Source organism: Eumetopias jubatus, unplaced genomic scaffold (assembly GCF_037043125.1).
Source record: "Eumetopias jubatus isolate StellerSeaLion01/CBP00866 unplaced genomic scaffold, mEumJub1_p1.0 scaffold_13, whole genome shotgun sequence".
Taxonomy (NCBI): Eukaryota; Metazoa; Chordata; class Mammalia; order Carnivora; family Otariidae; genus Eumetopias; species Eumetopias jubatus.
This window is the reverse complement of record NW_028274819.1, coordinates 70,936,917-70,963,372: the sequence shown is the minus strand read 5'-3', so window position 1 is coordinate 70,963,372 and position 26,456 is coordinate 70,936,917. Positions and strand designations below refer to the sequence as shown.

Sequence of the window (26,456 nt, the reverse complement as noted above, 5' to 3'; positions counted from 1 at the left end):
TTCCCAAACTTCAAATGTTTTGTAGCATTTTAAACATTCTCTAATAAAATTCTTCTTAGAAAACCAAAAAAAAAAGCTTTTAATAGGATTATCACTGTTATCAACATATTTAATGAGTATATCTTGAGACAGGTACTTAGCCAGATTAATTGTAGGGGTGGGGTCTTTATTTTCACCGACCTTCAAACACATAGAATTATGGCAGTAAAGAGCTGAAGATTGTTGTCTATTTGAAGTCCTTAACACATTTTGGAGCAAGAATGTAAAATATAAAGGCAACATTATGCTTTCTGAGGAAGATAAAAATGTACTTCTCAAGCTCAAAGGAGTCAATGTAAATTTGTTAGTATTTTATTAAAATCAAAGAAAGGGGACAATAAAAAGAAACATTTCATTAAACAATCAGGAGGAAAGATCAAAATTATTCCCACATTTTTATAAGAGCACTTTCATTCAGGTACAAGTAGCAGTCACTCATTACTAAATAGCATCCTTTTCTAAGAAATATGGGTTTGAGGAAAACTGTCAAAGGAATGATCAAAAGACAGTAAGGCAAGCACAGGTGTATTCTACCTGAACTGAAGGAGGGGCAGGTACCTTTTATATCAATTCTGATAATAGACTTCATAGACAAATGGCAGGGATTGCTCTGGGGACATCTCCTTGGGGACTTGGACATCATTTGAGTTAAAGTGAGGTCAGCCTTGTTGGCCCTACTCTATTGCCTAAGCCTCTTATAAATGGGTCTGATACAACAAGCTGTGGTAATCCTTTTCCATGAGGAGTGGCTGCTTTTCTTCAAGGAGCCGCTTTCTCTCGTGACGATGACACAATAGGCTCATGAGCCCTCCCAGCACAGCAGTAAGGACAGAGCCCACCACAGCAGCCCCAATGAGCCATGGCCAGATCCGACTTGCTTGTTCTAAGTAGGGCTTAATGTAATCTTGAAACATGTCCCAATCTGAAACAGGAAGACATCCCAATGTTTTTACTGTTGTCATTGTTAGCATCACCATAATCATCATCAACATCATTATCATTAACATCGTCACCATTATCTACAGTCAGATGCTTGGGTCTGAGTGCCAGCTCTGCACTTGCTAGCTGTAAGAGCTCGGAACAGCCACCCGAGTACTCCTACACCCTAGTCTCTTCATAGGAAAATAGGAACATACCACCTTGTTGGAATGTTTTAAAATTGATTGATAACATCTGATCTGTAAATTATGCAGTGCCTACAGCCAAGTCAACTACTGTAACTTTTAGCTTGTTATTCTGATATTTGCTTCCATATTTCTAAATAGTAGGCAAATATTACCATCTTTTAATTCATCAAGTTTATATCTGGAGTTCTTCATATAGAAATAATAATTTTTGTTCTCTTACGACCCCCCTTTTCTTTCCTCAGTCCTTCTGGTATAATAAGGTCAAGATTTGGGGTCAAATCCTCACCTAGGATTTTCATAAGTTTTAGTATATAAATATTCACAGTGGAAACAAATATTGTGCTATGATTATTTTCCTTATATTGTATTTCCCTGGGAGTTAATAACTTGTTGTATCCTTTTGCTTGATTTAAAAATATCCATCACTAATTATAGAATACTCTAGGGTATTCCATATTCATTTTGTATACAAAGAAAACCAGAGAGTGAATCTCAGGCTTTTCTTGTAATAAATTACGTCTATGTGACTCAAGTCTTGAGTAAAAGCAATATATGTAACTTTGGGGCAGTTTTCTTAAAAATAAGAAGCTATGTCTTCTCCCTTTTCCTTTTTTTTTTTTTTTTTGCTTATCTGGAATACAGATAGTGTGTTGATGAGCCATCATGGACCATGTGGTCCAGATTAAACCCTAGGTTTTATGGAACCACAAGAAAGAAGCAGCTCTGGTGCCTGAAATTATATTTAACAACATACCAAGACTGCTACCTGAGGAATAAATCAAGTAATTTATTTAAGCCATAGATCTTTGAACCTGCATCTGCTCCCTATCCCTACCTTCCCACCCTCACTGATGCAGGAACTATAATATTTTTTGTTTGTAATTTTTGTTGTTGTTTAGATTTTGTTTATTTGACAGAGAGAGAGCATGAGCAGGGAGAAGTGGTAGAGGGAGAGGGAGAAGCAGGCTCCCCACTGAGCAAGGAGCCTGATGTGGAACTCGATCCCAGGACCCTGGGATCATGACCTGAGCTGAAGGCAGACACTGAACCAACTCAGTCACCCAGGCGTCAGTATAACATTCTTTTATAAACTCTTTCCTTGGCTATAATTGATCGGTACATGGTAGACCACTGACTCAAGGTGGGCCAATCAGAATCATTACTCAGAATTCACTGTGCTAGAGTTGTCAGGTGACTTGTGAGCTGATGACAGCCTTACATCTCAACCTGTGGAAGACAGGATGATGCACTCCAAGAAATAGAGATGAGAGCTAGAGAATGAGAGAGAGAGAGAGAGAGAGACAGAGAAAGAGAGAGAGACAGAGAGAGGGACAGAGGAACAGAGAGACAAAGAGATACAAAGAGAGAGAGTCCTTAGAGCACTTAGTTCCCTGGGTCCTGCTGTTCCTCAGTCTCAGCTGCATTTCTGCCTTTCCCAGAGTCTGAGTGTTCATCCCTTCCTTGGATTTTTTTAAACTAATAATTTCCCTTTTTAATCTAATTTCATTTCTATGGAGCTTCTGCCATTTGCATTTTTGAAAGTCCTAATTATTTTTAAAAGTTAATTATATGCCCACCACAATAAAAGATAGAGTAATTACCTTAGGAAATTTTGGAATGCAACTATATGTAAACTCCATATATAATAAAAAAGCTATCCACAAACCAATGAGAAAGGTAATAAACTATCTTGGAAAGAAACATGAAATAAAATTTAAAATGAAAGTCTCACTGTTGGCCATAAACTCCATAATGTTCAGAATGATTAAAGCAGGAATGTTCTTTTTTTTAATTAGGAGAATTTGTTACAAACTAATTTCGCTAACACTAAAGCCCAATATTCATTCAAAGGAGAAAAAAGTGGAGCTTCCCTCGCTTACGTGGGGCTATAGGGCTAAAACCTGATCCATTTCTCCCATTACATTTTCTTCTTCTGTCCTTGACACCATTCTTTTAAACAGCTGTCACTAAGTTACCCCTAAAATTCCTAGAGTGCATTAATTTGAACAGTATTGCAATTTAGAGTTTCTCTTCATCAGGAAGGGATAACAACTTGCAAAGGATAAACATTACCAAATAAATTATAAAAATGATTTTTTGATATTTGATATACCAAATAAATGATAAAAATGATTTATAACTTTGATATTTAAATCTAAACAATGAAAGCCAAAAAGCTAAAAGTAAAAAGAAACATCAAAAAGTTACTATTTTCAATATATTTAAAATTACTTTGAAAGAGGGACTAAAACGTCTGCCTTATTTTGCTAGCAGTCACTTCAATATATAAAGTACATTTAAAATGTCTATCAGAGCACAGAGAGGTTACATAGGAAATATGATTTCCTCTGTTTCTGGCTCAGCTTAAACCCAAGTTACAATTTCAAAATACTATTTCTACATCTGTCCTGCTGTTCAGCTTCTCTTATAGTTTGTTTACTTCAGTCTACTCTAAGTGGTCTTAATTTTTACTGTCACCAATGGTCTTCTTTGAAACACTCTTTATATTTCTCAGTGGCTCCAAACCAAACTTCAGACTTCTGTTCTCAGCTATCTGCTTTTGAACCCAAACAGTGCACCTTTAAATTCTTTCTTAATATCATAATTTTTCTATCTTTCCCTAAAGTTCCATTTTTCATGTCACCCTTTCTCTTCAGAATAATAGTATGGTCTTCTGTTTTTCTTGTGCTCTATCATGTTCAAATCAAATGCTCACTGACTCACACAACAAATGTATGAGTTAGTTTGGGACCATTATCCTAACTTAATGAATTAGGAATCTGTAACTTAGGTTTGTCTGTAATATTTAAATGAGACAATGTATATATAACCCTTGGTACAATGCCTAGCACATAGAAAGCAATTCATAACTGTTACTGATTCTTGTTATTCCATAATAATTTCAACAATATTTCAATGGAACCAACTTCCAATAAGAATTTTCTCTCTCGAACCTGCTTTTATTACTGATTCAGGTCAGCTCTCTCTTGTATTCTCAGACTTTTTCTCTGCTTTCTTGGGACACATGACACAATTGTCTATGTGTTAATATTATTTATATGTATGTCTTAACTTTTCAGGCTTGATCATAAATTCTTGAGAGCGAGTATTAGGTCTTATTTGATTTATCTTTCATTCTTCTATCCATTCATTTGTTGATTCATTCATACAGCAAATGTTCCCTGAGACACATGATATGCCAGGTGGTGGTCCTAGCACTGTAGGATACATAAGCAAAGGTCCTGGCCTGAAGAAACAATAACTGGAAAAAAAGACTGAAAAGTACACAAATTTTTTCAAGAGTAATGCAATGATGAAAGTATGAAAAAGATACAATGGAATCATGGTGGAAAGACCTCTTATATCTGTTTGGGGAGTCAAGGAAGGCCCCCCAGAAGACTCTCTCACTGAGTAAAAGAATGAATAGAATTTGAGCATGTGATGTTGATGGCAAGCCATTCCAGGCAAAGGGAACAGGACCACCACCTGGCATATAAATGATTATTAACACATAGACAAAATTCTATGTAGACAAGCATAGCTATTGAACACATCTGTGAATGACAGAAGCCCATCATCAAATCCCATCTGCAGAATGAGACATTCTAGTTACCATGATCATGTCTCCTCATCTCATTTTTAACATCAGATGTCAAGGTCTCTGGGAATATATTGGGTTTAGGAAGCTCTCAACAGAGCAGTACCATACAGAAAACAGGATCACATATACCAACAGCATTGAGTTCAAAAGCTTTCATTGACAAAGGTTTTTGGTCTTGCCTTTTAATCAATTATGCATGCAACAAAATCACCTGCTGCTCAATTTTTAAAAGCATCACTAAATTCAATTATAAGAGAAAATGTTTGACAAATGCCAGACATCAGCTGCCTTTTACAAAAAACACTTAAGTAATTACAAACATGAGTACCTGAATGATGAATAACAAACTGCTTGAGGACTAAATTATATCAAGAAGTTTTTAAGAAATTTTAGTAGGCCTAAAATTTAGCAATAATTAAGTACAAATTTTAAATTCCTTGAAGGTGCATCAGAAGCAATAGAATAATTCATAAAAGGAAAATAGGCAATTACTATTGTTGTTTTTAAAGTCAAACTTCTCTAAAATTAATACTGTGGATTCACAGGTGTATGAAAAGTACCCTAAATAGATAAAACATTTCAAATCTATTTTATTTTTTTAAATGTTTAACTAGAAACAAACAATAAATACCATAAGCCCCTAATGGGACTCTTTGAGCCTCTACCCCCTCCTCTGTTCCAATGGTTTTTCTGCCTTTTCAGTAAAAAGTACCTATTTGGACACCAGGGAAGGAACCATGAGATAGAACAGAGTGGACAGTACATATGGGAACTAAAGAGAACCCTCTCTACTGTGAAGTAATGGGGAGAAAATTAGTTTGGGATTCGGTATTGGCCACTTCGTAGCTCTGTGACTTAGAATTAGTCACTTTAGGGCGCCTGGGTGGCTCAGATGGTTGGGCGTCTGCCTTCGGCTCAGGTCATGATCCCAGGGTCCTGGGATCGAGTCCTGCATCGGGCTCCCTGCTCCTTGGGAGCCTGCTTCTCCCTCTGCCTCTCTCTCTCTCTCTCTCTGTCTTTCATGAATGAATAAATAAAATCTTAAAAAATAAATTAGTCACTTTACCTTTCTGTTTTCAATTTACCTATAAAACAAAATCAAAAGTCACTACTACATAAGGTTGTGAAGATTAGCAGAGATAACAATTTATATGCTGATGCCTGTAATTTATAGCCCATTAGTATCTGCAATCCAAAATGTCTTCGAGTTTCAGGGGCATCCACCTGCCCTATATTTGCCCTGATGTTTCCTATCACCCCATTTCACTGTGTAGCCAATACAACCAGGAGATTCCCTCTGTGTCTGGTCTTGCTCCTACTGTCACTATCTCAGTGAGTGTCACCACCCATCATGTTCATAGGCCAGAGAGCTTACAGGCATCCCCAGTATCTCCTTCTTTCTCACCTCGTATATGAATCATTTTCCAAGTTCTGTATATTTTATATAAATTCAAAATAATGTCAAATTCTTTCATGCCTTCTGCCCTCTCCCGAGCACAACCACTGCAATCCACATTGCCTTCACCTCTCTCCTGGATGCAGGTAATAGCATTTTCACTAACTTCCCTGAAGGTGCTTTGCAACTGCTACAGAATTTTCTACATGCTACAGCAACAAGAAGGTTTTGAATATTCAAACCGTTTAAAATTTATCAATGGCTTCTGTAATTTTAACAGTATGGCCAAAATCTATAATCAAGACCCCCTTTTCAACTAATCACTTCTTCCTTATTAACACTTTGTTGACCCCTAGAGGTAGGTACGTCACTAGATAAATAAGTCATTGTGCAAGTAATTGTTTAAGGTTCTTATCATCCATTACAATGTAAACCTTCTGAAGATAGGCTATGTTGTTTACCACTGTATCCATTCTAAAACAATGCTTTGTTCAAGGTAGTGTTAAATACATGTATATAGAAAGAAACAAGAAAGGTCTCAAATACACAACCTAACCCTACACCTAAAGGAGCTGGAGAAAGAACAGCAAATAAAGCCCAAACCCAGCAGGAGAAGAGAAATAATAAAGATCAAAGCAGAAATCAATGAAATAGAAACCAAAAGAACAGTAGAACAGATCAACGAAACTAGGAGCTGGTTCTTTGAAAGAATTAACAAGATTGATAAATCCCTGGCCAGACTTATCAAAAGAAAAGAGAAATGACCCAAATAAATAAAATCATGAATGAGAGAGGAGAGATCACAACCAACACCAAAGAAATACAAACAATTATAAGAATATATTATGAGCAACTCTATGCCAGCAAATCAGACAATCTGGAAGAAATGGATGCATTACTAGAGATATATCAACTACCAAAACTGAACCAGGAAGAAATAGAAAACCTGAACAGACCTATAACCACTAAGGAAATTGAAGCAGTCATCAAAAATCTCCCAACAAACAAAAGCCCAGGGCCCGATGGTTTCCCAGGGGAATTCTACCAAACATTTAAAGAAGAATTAATACCTATTCTTCTGAAACTGTTCCAAAAAATAGAAATGGAAGGAAAACTTCCAAACTCGTTTTATGAGGCCAACATTACCTTGATCCCAAAACCAGACAAAGACCCAATCAAAAAGGAGAATTACAGACCAATATCCTTGATGAGATGGTTGCAAAAATTCTCACCAAAATACTAGCCAATAGGATCCAACAGTCCATTAAAAGGATTATTCACCATGACCAAGTGGGATTTATCCCTGGGCTGCAAGGTTGGTTCAACATCCTCAAATCAATCAATGTTATATAATACATTAATAAAAGAAAGAACAAGAACCATATGATCCTCTCAATAGATGCAGAAAAAGCATTTGACAAAATACAGCATCCTTTCTTGATCGAAACTCTTCAGAGTATAGGCATGGAGGGTACATACCTCAATAACATAAAAGCCATCTATGAAAAACTCACAGCGAATATCATTCTGAATGGGGAAAAAACTGAGAGCTTTCCCCCTAAGGTCAGGAACAAGGCAGCGATGTCCACTATCACCACTGCTATTCAACATAGTATTAGAAGTTCTAGCCACAGCAGTCAGAGAACAAAAAGAAAAAAATGCATCCGAATTGGCAAAGAAGAAGTCAAACTCTCACTGTTTGCAGATGATATGATACTTTGTCTGGAAAACCCAAAGACTCCACCCCAACACTGCTAGAACTCATACAGGAATTCAGTAAAGTGGCAGTATATAAAATCAATGCCCAGAAATCACTTGCATTTCTATACACCAACAACAAGATAGAAGAAAGAGAAATTAAGGAGTTGATCCCATTTACAATTGCACCCAAAACCATAAGAACTGAATAGAAAGCCCAGAAATATACCCTCAACTCTGTGGTCAACTCATCTTCAACAAAGCAGGAAAGAATGTCCGATGGAAAAAAGACAGTCTCTTCAAAAAATGGTGTTGGGAAAATTGGACAGCCACATGCAGAAGAATGAAACGGGACTATTTCCTTACACCACACACAAAAATAGACTCCAAATTGTTGAAAGACCTAAATGTGAGACAGGAGTCCATCAAAATCCTAAAGGAGAACACAGGCAGCAACCTCTTTGACCTCAGCCTCAGCAACTTGTTCCTAGTAACATCGCCAAAGGCAAGGGAAGCAAGGGCAAAAATGAACTATTGGGACTTCATCAAGATAAAAAGCTTTTGCACAGCAAAAGAAACAGTCCACAAAACCAAAAGACAACCGACAGAATGGGAGAAGATATTTGCAAATGACATATCAGATAAAGGACTTGTACCCAAAATCTATAAAGAACTTCTGAAACTTAACACCCAAAGAACAAATGATCCAATCAAGAAATGGGCAGAAGACATGAACAGACATTTTTCCAAAGAAGACATCCAAATGGCCAACAGACACATGAAAACGTGCTCAACATTGCTCGGCATCAGGGAGATCCAAATCAAAACCTCAATGAGATACCACCTCACACCAGTCAGAATGGCCAAAATTAACAAGTCAGGAAATGACAGATGTTGTCAGGGATGCAGAGAAAGGGGAACCCTCCTACACTGTTGGTAGGAATGCAAGCTGGTGCAGCCACTCTGGAAAACAGTATGGAGGTTCCTCAAAAGGTTGAAAATAGAGCTACCCTCTGACCCAGCAATTGCACTGCTGGGTATTTACCACAAAGATACAAATGTAGGGATCTGAAGGGGTACGTGCACCCCGATGTTTGTAGCAGGAATGTCCACAATAGCCAAACTATGGAAAGAGCCAAGATGTCCATCAACAGATGAATGGATAAAGAAGATGTGGTATATATATACAATGGAATATTATGCAGCCATCAAAAGGAATGAAATCTTGCAACAACATGGATGGAACTGGAGAGTATTATGCAGAGCGAAATAAGTCAATCAGAGAATGACATGTATCATATGACCTCACTGTTGCGAGGAATTCTTACTCTCAGGAAACAAACTGAGGTTTGCTGGAGTGGTGGGGGGTGGGAGGGATGTTGTGGCTCGGTGATAGACATTGGGAGGGTATGTGCTATGGTGAGTGCTGTGAATTGTGTAAGACTGTTAAATCACAGACCTGTACCTCTGAAACAAATAATACATTACATGTTAAAAAGAAGAAGAAGAAGAAGATAGCAGGAAGGGAAAAATGAAGGGGGGGAAATCAGAGGGGGAGACGAACCATGAGAGACTATGGACTCTGAGAAACAAATTGAGGGTTCTAGAGGGGAGGGGGGTCGGGGCATGGGTTAGCCTGGTGATGGGTATTAAAGAGGGCATGTATTGAATGGAGCACTGGGTGTTATATGCAAACAATAAATCATGGAACACTACATCAAAAACTAATGATGTAATGCATGGTGTTTAACAGAACATAATAAAAAATACAAAAAAAAGAGAGAATAAATACATCAATAAAACCACCTAGAAAATACCTAGTGTAATAGAAGACTTGAAATATGTTAAAAATACATATCTAAAAATGACCTGGATATTAAAAGTGGTGACACTTTAATAAGAATCTTTACTTATATTGGTTAAGAGATACCACCCTTCATGATCAATATCACTTGTACTCAGATTGACTCACTGATTTCACCCCAGTGATACCGAATGTCATTTGATACTTAAACCAGAGAAGTTTGCAAAATGTCAATTCTAGTCTTTTAGGACTCATAGTCAAGGTGGACAGGGGAAAGGTTCAAACATAAAAAATTATCATATAACTCTAATAAGGAGTGATTAGACATGACTATATATATATATGCATAAAATGATTTCCTATCTGAGAGTTTGACAAATGGATAAACGGGATCAGAATTTAGCCAGAGAGAACAGCATGTTTAAAAGCATGGGCCCATGAAAGAGTCTGGCATGTTTTGGAAATCATAAAGTCCTAAGTGGTGAATCTCTGAAAAGCCATTACCAATATGCTCCTTTCCCTCCCTTTCAGAAGGGAAGACCTGTTACATGAGACTGCCACTTTTTTGACAGAGCTACCGCACCTCTGCCCTTTGCAAAATCCCCTGTTCTCAGTGATCTCAACGTTTTTAAAGAAACTGATTTCTAATGCTGGACATTTTAGTATTCCTTCCACTGGCTATGATTTTCAGATAAAACAAAACAGGTTAATCAAACCCATATTTGTTCAGCTAATGGCCCCCCAAAGGGCAGGTAAAAGTTGACAAAATACAGGTTCTCCTGTTGGCCCTAAACTGTGGTTCTGCTGTGCCACATACTAGCTAGATGGCCTGGGACATCTTATTTATATTCTTAAGCCTCTGTTTTCTCACCTGAAAAAGAAAATTTTATATATATATATATATATATATATATATATATATATATATATATGTTATGAAGATTAAAGGAAATAATGCACAGGACACTCCTAGAGGAGTTCCTGGCACATAAAAAATACTCAATATGTGTTAGTTATTATGAAGGGACTCCATTTCTCTCCACAGGGAAATTTTCCATTGCTTCTCCTACTCAAATAGGAGAAATTAACATTGTATAAATACACTGTACACTTTCCACCTCTATTTTTCCTGTTATTTTCTTCATTTAGAATATTCTCTTATTCTCTGCCCTTTTCTATCTGCTACTTGCCTGCTCATCCTTCAGAGTCTTGTCTTGTCTTTCTAGGCTGAATTATTCAGAAGTCATTGCTTTCTCCCCTGTGCTCCTGTTGGATTTTTGTTTATGACTCTTTTGCTGCACTTAACACAGCCTGATGTTTTGTACTTTCTTGCACAACTGTCTGTCTTCCACACTGAACTTGGAGCTCCTTGAGATTTGGAACTATGTCAGTCATTTTCCTTAAAATCTAACACAAGGTTTGGAAGTTGGTAAATGTCATTAATTTGTTTAATTTACTTATCTTCTTGTTATGAATTATCATTTTATGAGTTATCAATGAATATAATGAAATATCAATGCTTATCAAATACCTCTTACCTAAAAGCCATATGCTGTTTTACTGTTTTTGGTTGTTGACCATCTTGTGTTAGAGTAGAAGCATAATGTATTGAATTTTTTTTTAAGATTTTATTTATTTGACAGAGAGAGACAGTGAGAGCAGGAACACAAGCAGGGGGAGTGGGAGAGGGAGAAGCAGGCTTCCTGCTGAGCAGGGAGCCCGATGTGGTACTCGATCCCAGGACCCTGGGATCATGACCTGAGCCGAAGGCAGATGCTTAACGACTGAGCCATAATGTATTGAGTTGAAGAGAGGGCCTTGTGGTTTTGATATCTGGCTTCTCCATATATTGGTGTCTGATATTGGGAAAGTCACTTAAATTCTCATAGTATTAGCGTCCTCACCTGTTTCTGGAGATAATAATACTTACCTAACATATGATTGATTAATAACACATGTATGAGATCTGCATGTAGCAGGCTCTTTGGTGGGGGAAGACATTGCTAACTGTTCCTCATTTATTAAGAAGATATTGACATATTTCTACTCAGGAAGATTATTTAAAGTCCAGATAGAATTATAATCTTAGAGTTTTATACTATTACCTTAATCATAGTCATAAAAATTATCATAATAGTTCATTCTTTCTTCTACTCCTTTTTCTTTTTTATTATTATTATTAACTGGACTTAAAATAAAAATATCCACAAATTTTCTTGGTAACCCTAGGAGAAAGTTCCCAAAGATGACTCTAAACCTGCTGGATGTCTATCTTGTACCACACCATACTGGACTCTTTAATACATCATATTCATTTAATTATCACAGTATCTTGGGGTGTCTGGAAGGCAGTCAGTTGAGCATCTGCCTTCCACTCAGGTCATGATCCCAGGGTCCTGGAATTGAGGCCCACATAGGGCTTCTGGCTCAGTGGGGAGTCTTCCTCTCCCTCTCCATCTGCCTCTCCCCCAGCTCATACTCTCTCTTGCTCTCAAATAAATAAAGTCTTTTAAAAAAATTATCACAATATCTCTTTGTGGTATTCTGATCCCAATACTTCAGGTTAAAAAACTGAGATGCATGGGATTGAAGCAAAATTTCCAAGTCACTTAACAGTCAGCTGATAGGGTCATGTCTTAAACCCGTTTTTTCCTTTCTGATTTTAATTCTAGTGTTCTTTCCATGGTTCCATATACAAAATGCCCTATATTAAGCAGAATGGATGTGAATTTAAAGATCCTTGCAACTTAGTTCATGTAATAATAAATTAGTGATAAATTAAGAGTTGTAATGTGCTTTCCCAATTTAAAGGCTTTGGGGATAACATTATAAATACATATGGTTAGGTTCTCTCTCAAAAGAAGTTGGTCACACTAGATTCACTAATTCATATGAAAGAAATTAAACTTTACCTGATTCTTTTAGGTTGCTATAGTCATAGCCCAGATCTCTGGATGAAATAAAAAAATCACCATTTCTGTACAAAGGTATAAAAGGAACCATGTAGGATTCCCGGTTGTGTCCAATGGGTGCATTGGCTTCTGGATAAACTTCTTGAAGAGGATGGTGCCTTCGGAGCCACTGTTCAAAAATACTGTAGAGGAAAGGATTATTCAGACTTAGAGACATGCTATTTATAAAATATTTAGAATTCTTAAAGTAAAATAACAAGGCATATCTTAAAATCCCAAGACATGGAAAGATGCCAAATATATTTTTCATGCTTTGAAAATATTTTGTAAAGCACTAGTTCATACTGTCAGGCCCTGATGAAGCTCACTTATTTGAAAGAAATATGGGAAGATAATTTTGGAAGGGGAATTTCTTAAGTAAGTGAATCTTACATGACAAGTTTAGACCTTTCAGAAAGCTGCAAAGCAAGGGTAATTATTGGTTGAGTGACAACTGGGTCAAAGTTGTAAATTAAATATGTTTCTTATCTCAAAGAAAGTTAACCCAAAGAAAGGACACATAAAACTAAGTTGGAATCCATACTGGAATTTGGTCATTTTGGGGGTCATGGTAGGGACACTTTCAATTATTTCAACCATCTTGCCATATTTAGTGAAGAGTATGCTTAATGAAACTTGGAGAGAGAAAGAGCTCACCTCCCATAATGGAGACTAAAAATACTTGGACTGGTTTCCCAAATTCCCCTGAAACTAGAGTATGACCATTATGATCCATACTCAGTCACTCAGATATACCCATGAAGCCTTTGAAACAGAAGATAGTGACACACAGAAGAAAGGATGATTGAAAACTATTCTGGTCATGGGCAAAGACATTTGCAATAACAATATCCAATTTTTAGGGATTGCAAGACCGGAATAACCAGCAAGGAAATATCTGGTGCTCTAGAGAATGGTTTTAGCAGAGCTCATGGTTGCCACCCTCCTCCTCCCTTGTTCCCACCTGTTTCTGAACCTGCTTCTCCATGATTTCCTGAGCTATCCAATATCTTCTTAGTAAATTCTTTTTCTGTAAATTGGCCAGAGTTAGTCTCTGTTCTGCACAATTAAAAATTCTGACTGGAACGAAAGCTTAACAATTAAGGGATCAAAAAGATTGAGTAAGAATACTCAACCTATAGAAGAATTTATAGTGTGTCACTAAAAAATGTGACAAAGAGAATGGCTTTGTATTATTAGGCCATATAACAGAAGGAAGAATAAGATCTGAGGTCAGAGAACTCCCCTTGAGGCCTAGCTCTGTGCTTTAAAAGCTGTATGACTCTAAACAAATCAATGAAATTCTTGGAGATCTAGCCTCCTCATCTTTAAATGCAAGCAATAATATCTGCCCTATTTCCAAAGGGATGATCTCATGTGATAATATTTAGGAAAGTGCTAAATAAGTAAGCTATGGTACTTAGCTATAAAATTTATTCCAGGAGATAAAGGGTAAGTGCATGGTCCCAGCAATGGTGCTAAAAAGGAAAGTGATAATGCTTCAAACAAACAAACAAACAAAAATTGAAAAAACATTTTGAAGTACAGTAAAGAAGAGAACAATGATGCTGGATGGCAGCATGGTGATCATTTTTTCCATGATGAAAAACAATTTTATTTGCTTAGAGAATCTGGACTCCAAATACTAGTTGTGGTTCAAGTTGGCTTTTAATTTTGAATTAATTGAGAGATCAGCAGGCCACTGATAAGCACTGAAAATCTGGTCCATAAATATTAAATGCTCTCTAAATAGCTCAATTATTAAATATGTTTACTGAGTACTTATTGTATGTCAAATTTTGGAGAAATATGAGCCTGCATAAAAACCTGAGTTCCATGGGTTGTGACAAGGGAACTTTGTAAAATTTCTTAAACTGTTTGATTTTCATTTTCTTCACATGTGAAATGGGAATAATATTTCTGGATTAACTAATATCAGTAAGATGTCTAGTTAAGTGCTTGACAAATGTAAGTGGAAACAATCATCATCCACATCCCCTTCTTCCTCTTCTCCCCACTCCTCACTATTAATGTTATCTTTGAAGAATGTTAAAATTGGCATGAGAAGTGAGACATACTGTTACAGAAATGCCAAAGCCATGTATATTTGAGCTGGTTCTTTTTTTTTTTTAATTAGGGAAACATTTAGTTTATTTTTTAGAGGGAGAGTGAAAGCAGTGGTGGGGAGGTGAGGAGCAGAGGGAAAGGGAGAGAGAGAATCTTAAGCAAACTCCATGCCCAGTGCAGAGCCTAATGCAGGGCTCGATCTCACAACCCTCAGATCCATGACCTGAGCTGAAGTCAAGAGTTGGATGCTTAACTGACTGTGCCACCCAGGCACCCCTTTGAGCTGGATCTTTTTAAGAAGGCCTAACAAACAAGTCCCACATTCTATTCAAGTCCTAAAATTTTATTAATTAGTTTTTTTGTTTTAACTTCTGCAGGTTTCTACTTTCCATAAAAGCATTACTTGTTTATTATATGCAATTTAGAAAATATAAATGAGCCAAAATGAGAGAAGAAAGAATTCATATAATCGCTTCATACTTCTGTTATATCTAGTTTATAAAATCTGCATAATAACACTACATATATTTTAACAAAAAAGAGAATTGTATTATAATGATTTAAAAGGTATTTTATTGCATTATGCAATATTTAATGTTTAAACAATATTTAAACATGCTTAAACAATATTTATCAGCTTGTCAACTGGCAAATCTATATTTTTTAATGAGAAGGAGGCTCTCTGATACAATTAGTCTCCCCCCCACCTCTATTAAACTTTGATTTAGAAACAGCCCACTGTTTCTAAATGAGCTACCAGATAAGGGCTTGAGGCAAAAATTGTGCCTTCCACCAATTGAGAAAAATTACTACTATAGTTCAGCTTATAAATAATCTTTTTTTCTGCCAAGAAACAAAAATTCTTTACCTAGATAAGACAAGGACATCAATTCTTAGCACCAAAAGATTTAATAGATAAAACCATTAATGTGCTCACCCACCTTATCAACCTTTTAAAAGGAAGATATTAATCTTGATTAAATTCTTCATTGGTGGTTCTCATCTTCAGTTAATTTCATCAAACCATGTCTAAAATGACTCACATTAGAATACTGATGCTTAACTTAGATAATCACACTGATATTTTGGCAAGAACTTATCTTCTTACAAAAGATTTATATAATCTGTATCTAGGAAGTTTTCCAGAATTAGGAAAACATAAAGATGATGGCAGATGCAAATAGGAAGGAGTGTGTTTTATATATAAAAGTACTGCAAGACATCTGGTTTCAAGTCTTATGTGTAAGAACCCTGGACACTCCCATCCTTACAGCAAGAAAAGGCTAGACAAATGGAAAACCAACAACTTTTCTTGGACCATGAGAGAATGAGGTCACAGAACAAACAGTCACCCACGCCCCCAAACTGCAGAGATAAGTACATCCAGGGGAACACAGCTGAGACTTGCTCTTCAGGAACAGAAATAGCTGTATCCATAAATGGGTAGAGATACTTGAACATTTTGATGAACAGTTGGAGATTGAGTATGGACTAACAGTGGTAGTGAGAAACTCCTGGGAGCCTGGGAGTGTTAGGGAGACTCCCATGCATTTGGGGATTTTAACTCCAGGAACTCTACCAGGTTTTCATGATGAAGACTGGAGAAAGATCCTCTCCTGGCTCTGTCAGAGGGAGGGAGAGAGGTACCATTATGAAGTAAGTCCCCAGCCTTCTCTATAACAAACCTCTTTCATTCAGAGGAAATAACTTTCCAGAGCCTTATCCAACTGGGAGAAGGGGATTCCAGCTTTTCTCTCACTTAAGAGGAAATAAAACATAGGCCACATTGGTCAGGGCTTCAAGGAAATAAATTGGAAATACTGTAACCAAAAATGTAGGAAGGAGAGGAAAAGAAAAGCTATACCATTGGAGAAACAGTCATAAAGGTCAGAGCCCCAAGACATTAGCCAAGTAAAAGACTGAAATTTAATCAGAATATTTTAGAACACAACACCCCACCCCACCTTGATATCAACAGATCTCCAGTATAATGACAGAGATTGCAACTGAAAGAGCTACAAGAGAGACAGTATCAGAGGACTAGTATACAGGAAAGCCCAAAGCCAAGAGTGAAGACTAAGACAGACCTAGGGAAATTTGAAGCCTCTAGCACCTACAGCTACAAAAATCATTAAACACAGCTCAACATCTTGCCAGATTAACATACATACTTACATTAAAGGCCTATCTACCTCAGTTCCTCCTACTCCACAAAATATATCTGCCTTTCAATAACAAATTACATAGCATGCCAAAAGGCAAGGAAAGGACAGTCTGAAGAGACAAAGCAATCAAAGCAAAGTAAGCCCCAACTCAGATATGAAATAGATATTGGAATTATCAGACAGGGAATTTAAACAGTTGTGAATAATATGTTAAGGGCTCTCACAGAAAAAGTAAATGACATGCAAGAACAGATGGGTAGTGAAGCAGATTGGTGGAAAGACTCTAAGAAAGACTCAAAGGAAATGTTGGAAATCAAAAACACCGTAGCAGAAATGAAGAATGCCTTTGATGGGTTCATCATTCGACGCAGCTTAGAAAAGAATCAGTAAGCTTGGAGAGAGAAACTTCCCAAACTAGAAAGCAAAGCAAAGAAAGAATGGGGGGGGAATCAAGAACTGTGGGATAATTTCAAAAAAGGTAACATGTGTAATTAGAATTACAGAAGAAGAAAAAGTGAACAGAGCAGAAGAAATATTCTCCAATAAAAGCAACCAGAGATACCCACTGAAACTACTGATATAAATTAATGAATAAATAAATAAATGGGGGGAATACATAAGTATACCATGCAGAAGAATTTCAAATAATTATGTAAATACTCCAAGTACTTAATGCAGGTGGTATATAACTCTGCACATAGTGACTTCCTTCCAAAGAGTACATTAGGGAAGAGTGGTGAAGTCATTTAACAGTTTGAGAAACTGACCAATACTACCTCTGCCAGGTGATCAAGATTAACATCGATAATCATATGTGTTTCTAGCATGCAACCTTGAAATGACGTGAAGAGAATGGTGATTATCTCTGTCATCTTCCTACCCAAAACACATAACTCCAGTCTAAACATGAGAAAAACATCAGGCAAATCCCAATAGAGAGTCCTTCTACAAAAATCTGAGCAGTATTTCTCAAAACTGTCAAGGACATCCAAAACAAGGGAAGTCTGAAAACTTGTCACAGCCAAGAAGAGCCTAAGGGATATGATGATTAAATGTAATGTGGTATCCTGCTTGGGATCCTGCAAAAGATATTAAATAACTACTAAGTAATCTTAATAAAGTATGGACTTTGGTTAATAATGGATCAGTATTATTTCATTAATTGTGACAAATGTTCCATACCAATGTAAGACACAATAATAGGGGGACATAGATCTGGAGTATATGGGAACTTGGTTCTATCTTTGCACATTTTTGTAACTAGAAGACTTCTAAATGAGAGTTTATTTTTTTTAAAAGAACAAACAAGAAAGCCTTAATTTATTTAAAAGCTGATTTGCTTTAGTACCTCCTCTACCACCACAACAAAATAGTAACATACACCTCTTTGGCAGAAAAAGTTTTCATTCATTTATTCATCTATTTAAGAAATAGATGAATATGTACATTCTGAGCATCTATAATAAACTGTCTTTGTGCAAGAAAAAGTTCCCCAAGTTACCTTTGGTGAAGTTTCCTGTCCTTGTGGTACTTATAGGCTAGGGGTGGAGACAGATACTAACCAGTAATTTCAAAAATAAATCTATAATTACAGACTGGTAAATACTATGCAAGAAAACAACAAGGTAAGATGTAATGAGGAGACTTCATTTAGTCTGTAGCCTCTGGGAAAGTCTCTGATAGTCTGTTAAACCGAGTTGAAGAAAGCATATTTAGAGAAATGGTGGAGGAACATTTCTGAAGACTCGAAAAGAGTTTGCAAAGGGCTTTTGATGAGAAGTACATAGCAAGTCCAAGGAACTAAATGACTGATAGGTCTATGGAAAGCAGGAAGAAAATAGAGATCAGGCTAGAGAGGTAAATGGGGCCCCCATCATGAAGTGCTGCAGAAGACACATGAGAAATATTTGTACATTTTCCTAAGAGCAACAGGAAGTCACTGTCTCTGGGGTGGTAGGTGATAATTTTTAAATAATTGATATGATGATCATTTTTAAAGGATTGCACAGATTGCATTGTGGGGAACTATCCCTTACAGGGAGCAAGGAATGAAGAAATCACTGTGAAAACAAGGTCTAGGCAAAAAGATGGTGTGTGACTGTCCAAGCAGTACAACTGAAGGAGGAGGTGTCATAGAAAACTCCAGGTTTTCTGGCTTATACTGCAGAGCAAAATATTTTTTATTCCCAAAGATGTAGACAGCTGGAGAGGAAGTATGGCATGAGGAAGGGATCTTAATATTATGATTTTTGATGTGCTGTGTGCTTGAAGATAATTTTGAAACATTCCAATGGGGATGGCAGGTGGTCAGCTAAATATTTAGGTCTGGATTTCAGAGCAAGATTTACTCCCAGAAATATAAATGAAGAAGCCACCAGCCTGTGTTAATAAGTGAAGCTATCAGATTAGTGAGACAATGAAAGGATAAGAGAATCTGGGATTATATTTCTCAGGTTTCATCTTTCTGGAAGGCCAAGACAGATGCAGTGATCATCACATTGTCTCTGAGACACTGCTTGGGATACCTACAGCCAGCCAGCCAAAATTCTAGTCTAGTGTGGGGAACAAATTCACCCAGGCTGTAGTACTGTGTTATGGTGGCCCTAGCAAAACTAACACATCATAGTACTTACCTAAAGCAATTCTGGTGATTATTGTGTTAATATATGTGAAACCACTTAGCATAATGTATAGAATAGAGTAATTATTACTATTATTGATATTAAAACTATAATTACTTTGTTTTTGAGTTTTCCTTTCATAGGATTTCATTAAACTTTTATTTTCTACTACATCTTTTGCTTCTTCAAGGCTTTGGTTAAATGCCACTTCTATGAAAATACCAATCAGAGTTAATGTTTCTCTCCTTTGATTATTGTATCTGTCATATTGTAATTATTTTATTATGTGTCACTCTCTAACAGTGTATGGGGAAAAACACTGAGAACAATGATGTCTTATTGATCATTTTTCACTAAATGTCCCTCATACTGCCTACACAACAAGTGGGCTGGGTTCACATAGTTCAAAGATATGTGAAATTTAGCAGGAATTGTAGAGTTTTCTTGGAAGAGCACACAAATTTTTACTAAATTCTCAAAGAGAATGTGAATTAAATATATTAAGATATCATTTATTTAGTGGTTAGATAACGGAACTGAGAAAAAGAGGAATCCAAGAGATGCTGATGGTTTTGAGTTGGATGCTATTCATTGATCCACCACAGTTAGCACAGTGTCTAGCATGTAATAACCATTGGGTTAGGTGGTGGGACTATAAAGTTCAAATGGCAAACTGTCTAATCTTTAAGAGAGTTGCAGTCTGATCAGTCACTCAGCATGGTATGGTGTGAGTGCCATGGGAGAAGCAGGGCCATTAACATCTTGGGAGAACAAAGAAAGAGGAGATAGCATCTGATTCAGAAGGGGATGGGTGATGTATTAGAGTTCCCCAGAAGAACAGAACCAAAGGTGTGTGTGTGTGTGTGTGTGTGTGTGTGTGTGTGTGTGTGTGTGTGTGCTTGCAGAGAGAGACACAGAGAAAAATATAGAGAAAGGAAGATAGAGTAACAGAGAGAGCCAGAGAGAGCGAGTCTCATACAATTGTAGAGACTTGGCATATCCAAAATCTTCCGGGTAGGCAGGCAGGCTGGAGACCGAGGCAAGAGACACAGTTAAAATCCAAAGGCAGTCTACTAGCACAATTCATTCTTGCTTGGGGAGGTCTGTTTTTTCTTATGAAGACCTTCAACTGATTAAATGGGGTCTACCCATATTATGGAGGGTAATCTGCTTTCCTCAAAGTCTACTAATTTAAATATTAATATCTTCTTTAAAAACACCTTCACAGAAACATCTAGAATAATGCTTGACCAAATGTCTGGGTACCATGGCCTAGCCAAGTTGACACATAAATTAACCATGATGGTGGTGTTGGGTAAGACACCCCATTTTAGATGACACTCATACCCAACTCTTGAAAAGTGAATAGCGCATCTGGGCAAATTACTAAATGGGAAAGGCAGTTTAGGAAAGAATAGAGCACAAGCATGAAGAAATGGAGGTATGCCTTTGGGGCCCTGCAAGTGGTTCAAAAGGACTGGAAGGAAGGATGTATGTGGGTATATGTGACTAAACCAAAACTATATAGGGCCTTTTTACACATTAAAAAAGGTAAAAAGTCTGAAAATTATTTTGAAATATATGAGAAGACTTTGGGGAATTTTAAGCAAGGAATTGACATAACCCTGTTGTTTAATGAATGCGTAATTAAATGAATAAACAGCTGAATTTTGGGGGCCCAAAGGAAGTAACCAGGCAGTAGATACAAAACTTATTTATGCTGAGACCCCTACAAAAACTTGGAGCCTCTTTCTGGGTTTGAAATAACAGTTCCCCGAAGCTCCTTTTCTTCATGTATCTGCCTAATGATAGAACTCATTTAAGGAGATTATGGAAATTTTTACTGAAAAATAACACATTTAAAAGAAATGGACACTTTAAGAGCATAGATTGTCAGGGATGAGTAGCTGCAAATGATAAGCCTGCTCCACAGCTAAGAAATTCAACCAGGGCCAACCTCAACTGGCCATAATTTTAAATATATGCTCTACAACTTCTTAGCTTGGTTGGGGAAAGGGCAGCCAAGTCCTTGGAGAATGGGTAAGGGAGTGAAAACCAGATTAAAATCACTTAAGCTAATGATGAAACTTGAAGGAATTTTCAGGTAAGAACCAAAATATCAGTGATAATGAACCAAAAAGAACCAAAAATCTAGAAGTATATGAAAGGCAGTTTCAGAGTTTTATTTTTCCTTTTCCCATAAACATGTAGGGGTGTCATCAGGTGGCAAGGCACCCTGCCACGAGCTGTTTTGAGAGAGGATTAAAAGCAAGCTGCCATGTTCCCCATGTGACTATAATGTGCATCCAGGACTGAGAACCACTGTGTTAGGCAGAAGTTGCACCCCAGTTGAATGAGCCCAGCTGCACTCACAGGCCACAGCTGCTCAGAGTGGTCCATGAGGAGTATCTGAAAGGGTCAGCCCTCCCAGACAATGTTTGGTGTAAATGGGGCAGCATTTTCATTTGGCTTTCAATAGATATTACCGATTGGCCTCCAGATTCTCAGTGCTCTTCCCAAGGAAGCGGTGATAATACAGCTTTCTTTGCCCCCTTCACTAAATTTCCCATTTATTTGTTCATTAAATATTCTATTTTGTACCCACTACATGTCAAGCTCCATGGATGGATCAGAATGATCCTTATCCTCTATGGATCTTATTCCATGTTGTGATAAACAGATACCATAAAATTCCAAATCAAGGTCAATGATGCTCTTGGAAGCATGTGTATAAAACCTATGGGACTGCAAGAGGAGCAGCTAATGGTTGGGAGTCAAGGAAAGCTTTTCACGGCAGGGATGGTATTTAAACTGATGAGTAGACTATCCTGGAGGCTTTGTGTTCAAAACAGAGACCCATAGGGAGACTGGGCACCTATGTAATTGAAACCTGAAAATTTTTTTTGGTGTGTTGGAATAGAATGTAGAGTGGGGCAAGATTAATAGGGAGTGAAATGAGAAAGGTGAGATGTGTCAGCTTATACACAGCACAGGGGGAGGGGAGTGTAGTTTGGATTGATCCTGAGAGTTAATTTGCTACCTAAGTACTTTAGATAAGGAGTGACCATGACTGAATTTGAATTTTAGAAATATGATTACAGTAGGTATGTGTATTTTTATATATTATATTAAATAATAATAAGTCAACACATGTAATTTCCATCTACTGGAGATCATGATATATCAGTGGACCAGTAATGAATAAGACAACTTCTACATATGCAGACAACTATGACTTTCCTTAAGACAGCTATGCTGCCCCCATTCCTTATGAAATTTCTCTTGATTTAACATAAACTTTTCCATTACTTCCTACTATTCTTCATTATAGTGATGCTTCCGAGGCTCCTCAAATAGTGACAATCCAGTGATCATTCCCATTTATTAAGTAGTTAGATATGTGGTACTATGCTGGGCATTTTGACATACATTGTATTATTTCTCAAAAATTACTGCAAGAGAGGTATTAGTAAGAGTAGCAGTCATGAGCATTAGCTTATACAACATTATGTGCTGGGTGCTGCTGGAAGTATTTCTCACAGGGGAACTCATTTCATTCACCAAACAAACTTGTGGGGAATGTTTGATTATTTCTTTAAGATTTTATTTATTCATTTGAGACACAGAGATACAGAGAGAGAGAGAGAGAGAGAGAGCATGAGCAGGAGGAGAGGCAGAAGCAGAGGGAGAAGCAGGCTCTCCCCCCTGAGCCAGGAGCCAGATGCAGGGCTCAATCCCAGGACCCTGAGATCATGACCTGAGCCAAAGGCAGAAGCTTAACTGACTGAGCCACCCAGGTGCCCCAAATGTTTGATTATTATCCCTATTTTACAGAGGAGAAAACTGAAGCACAAAGACTCGCACTCAAGGCTACACAGTTAGTACAGGGGCAGGTGGCAGAATAACGATTCAAAACCAGACAACCTCACCGCAGTATCTATTCTTAACCTTGGCAAAGTATTATGTCACTGCAGTTTTCACATGAAAACACACAAACCGAGTGAACAGACCAAAAACAGGAGTTTAAGTAACTTCCTTCAATTCTTTAGTTAATAAATGGAGCAAGAGAAATCAAACTCTGGTTTACTGCACTGCGCTCTTTCCATGACAACAAGTGCTTCTGATTGCGTGTTTTGCAAACAGAGTGAACCTGCATGATTTGCCCACTTTCTCATTTAGCCAGGAAAAGAGAAATATTGGGAAAGAGCTTGTGAGTGGAAAAATCTGTGGCATTTTTATGAGAAATGAAAGCTTAATCCACTCACTGCTATATCCATTAAAGGTAAAGTAGTGCCTGTATGCAGTTGGCACCCAATAAATATTTGATAAGTGACTATTCTAGAATCTGTCCCATGGGAAGGAGAATATATTATATACATACATACTTTTAAAAACATATATTTACAAATAGCTATTGAGTATCTACCCACACAGGCAAGTAAAGGAAGTGTATGGTAAAGTGCAAGATAAAATGTCTCAAAGGACAAAGTCCTTCCCTTAAGCAACTTCTGGGAGGAAATCTACCTAAACCATTTATATATATTTTCTGTAGTTTTAGTTTAGCCAAGGTTCTAGGACATGTATCTAATGTGGAAAATTATCTTTAGGTATCATGGAGTAAAAGTCATCATTTATGGCAAGAACAGTAAATCAAGTTCAAAGTGGGCGTAATTAGTATAAGCACTGTTTCACTGACCCGGCATTGCTGTCACGAGCACCAGAAGACACTGTGGTTTCCAACATTCTAAATTGGGCTTTTAATACCATGTCTCTAGGCCCTAGGCATCAACTTTCGATGTGATGTTAGCAGCCTTACTACTTTCCCTCAGTCATGATTGGTTTTACCTGCTTCTGAGCATTACAGCAGAGAGTTCACCACACGTCGATTACCTACACAGATGGAGAACTCCTTTATTTGTACTGAAAACTCTTTTCTCCAGACAAAAAGATATTACTACCATTTTGGCACCTGGCCCTTCAGATGCTTTCAGCTTCACCAAGAATTGGTATTGTTCAATGGAAATTCAGAGAGGTTATGGAACTATATCTTCTCCTAAGAACCTACCTCACAGCCTAGAGAACACTGCATTCTCGGGGGCACAAAGGCTATAATTCCATTAATCAGTTTTCACCAATCCTCAACTGGAATAGGATATCTTTTATTTTCCTTGTAGGTTCTATGAGTCCTTGTTAATAAAAATTACTACGAATCTCATTCTTCACCTTGGATCACTAATAGGACAGGTGCCAACTCATAAATACCTATACCTGGCCTGCATATCTCCTGGGTTCCTTTCTCTTTTCCAGAACATTTAATGAAAAAAATCATTATGTTCATTTGGTGCATATGGATAAAAGAAGGAGTAGTGAGAAAAATGGACAGACAGGAACAAAATATCAAAAATCTATGGGTGTCAGCATAAGGCAGTTGAATTTATTCCATATGTAATCAGAGTCACTGCTGCCATTTGAGAAGGTGAATGACATGAAAAAATGTTGGGCATAAGAAGATGTATATGGAAGTGTTGCCCAGGAAGGATTTTTGTTGGAGAGGTTAGAGGCAAGGGACCACCAACACATATGGGGTAGCTAAGTAACTAGGGCCTATACTAACACTGTAAGAAAAACTGAATGTAATGTCTGTAAATGAAACAAGAAAGCAAAGAAGGTCACAAATTTGAACACCAGGAATGCTATCTGGCAGAAGAAAAATTCAATATGAGCTCAAATGCTTCTTTCCAGTGAACAGCAAATATTCTATGCATGCCTAAGAATATTTATGATGTACAATTATAGAAACATATGGAACACAAATATGCAAATAATTTATGGAGCAATAATAGCAATATCATTGAAAATTTAGATGAGAAAAAATAATACTATGTGCAAGTCTAGCCTAATGAACAAAGAAGACAATGTAAAACATCCTTCAGAAAGCAAATTCATGTGGAATTTGAGAAACAAGGCAGAGGATCATAAGGGAAGAGAGGAAAAAATGAAACACGAAGAAACCAGAGAGGGAGACAAACCATAAGAGACTCTAAATCTCAGGAAACAAACTGAGGGTTGCTAGAGGAAAGGGGAGTGGGAGGGTTGGAGTGGCTGGGTGATGGACATTGGGGAGGGTATGTGTTGTGGTGGGCACTATGTATTGTGTAAGACTAATGAATCACAGACCTATACCTCTGAAACAAATAATACATTATAAGTTAATAATAAAAAAATTTAAAAAAAGAAAGCAAATTCAACTGGAGCAGACAACCCAACATCTTTTTTTTTATTATTATGTTGTGTTAATCATCATACATTACATCATTAGTTTTTGATGCAGTGTTCCATGATTCATTATTTGCGAATAACAGCCAGAGCTCCATGCAGAACGTGCCCTCTTTAATACCCATCACCCGACTAACCCATCCTCCCACGCCCATTCCCTCTAGAACCCTCAGTTTGTTTTTCAGAATCCATTGTCTCTCATGGTTACTCCCCTTCCGATTTCCCCCCCTTCATTCTTCCCCTCCTGCTATCTTCTTTTATTTTTTTTAACATATAATATATTATTTGTTTCAGAGGTAAGGGTCTGTGATTCAACAGTCTTACACAATTCACAGCGACCACCATAGCAAATACCCTCCCCAATGTCTATGACCCAGCCACCCCATCCCTCTCAACCCCCCCACCACTCCAGCAACCCTCAGTTTGTTACCTGAGATTAAGAATTCCTCACATCAGTGAGGTCATATGATACATGTCTTTTTCTGATTGACTTATTTCGCTCAGCATAACACTCTTCAGTTCTATACACGATGTTGCAAATGGCAAGATTTTATTCCTTTTGATGGCTACATAATATTCTATTGTATATATATATACACATCTTCTTTAACCATTCAAATGTCAATGGACATTTTGGCTCCTTCCACAGTTTGGCTATTGTGGACATTGCTGCTATAAACATCAGGGTGCATGTACCCCTTCGGATCTGCA

At 37.3% G+C, this 26,456-nt stretch overlaps 1 protein-coding gene across 1 annotated transcript in view; it reads right to left on the bottom strand.

The window, feature by feature from the left end:
* Positions 1 to 734: 734 nt before the first annotated feature.
* The window catches only part of TYR (tyrosinase), a 140,835-nt gene continuing 115,113 nt past the window's right edge, over positions 735 to 26,456 (bottom strand). Inside the window, exons 4-5 of the mRNA XM_028091717.2 lie at positions 12,578 to 12,759; positions 735 to 961 (exon numbers count right to left, since the gene is read on the bottom strand). Coding sequence (XP_027947518.1) covers positions 735 to 961; positions 12,578 to 12,759 — 409 coding nt within the window. The remainder of the gene's footprint in view (positions 962 to 12,577; positions 12,760 to 26,456) is intronic.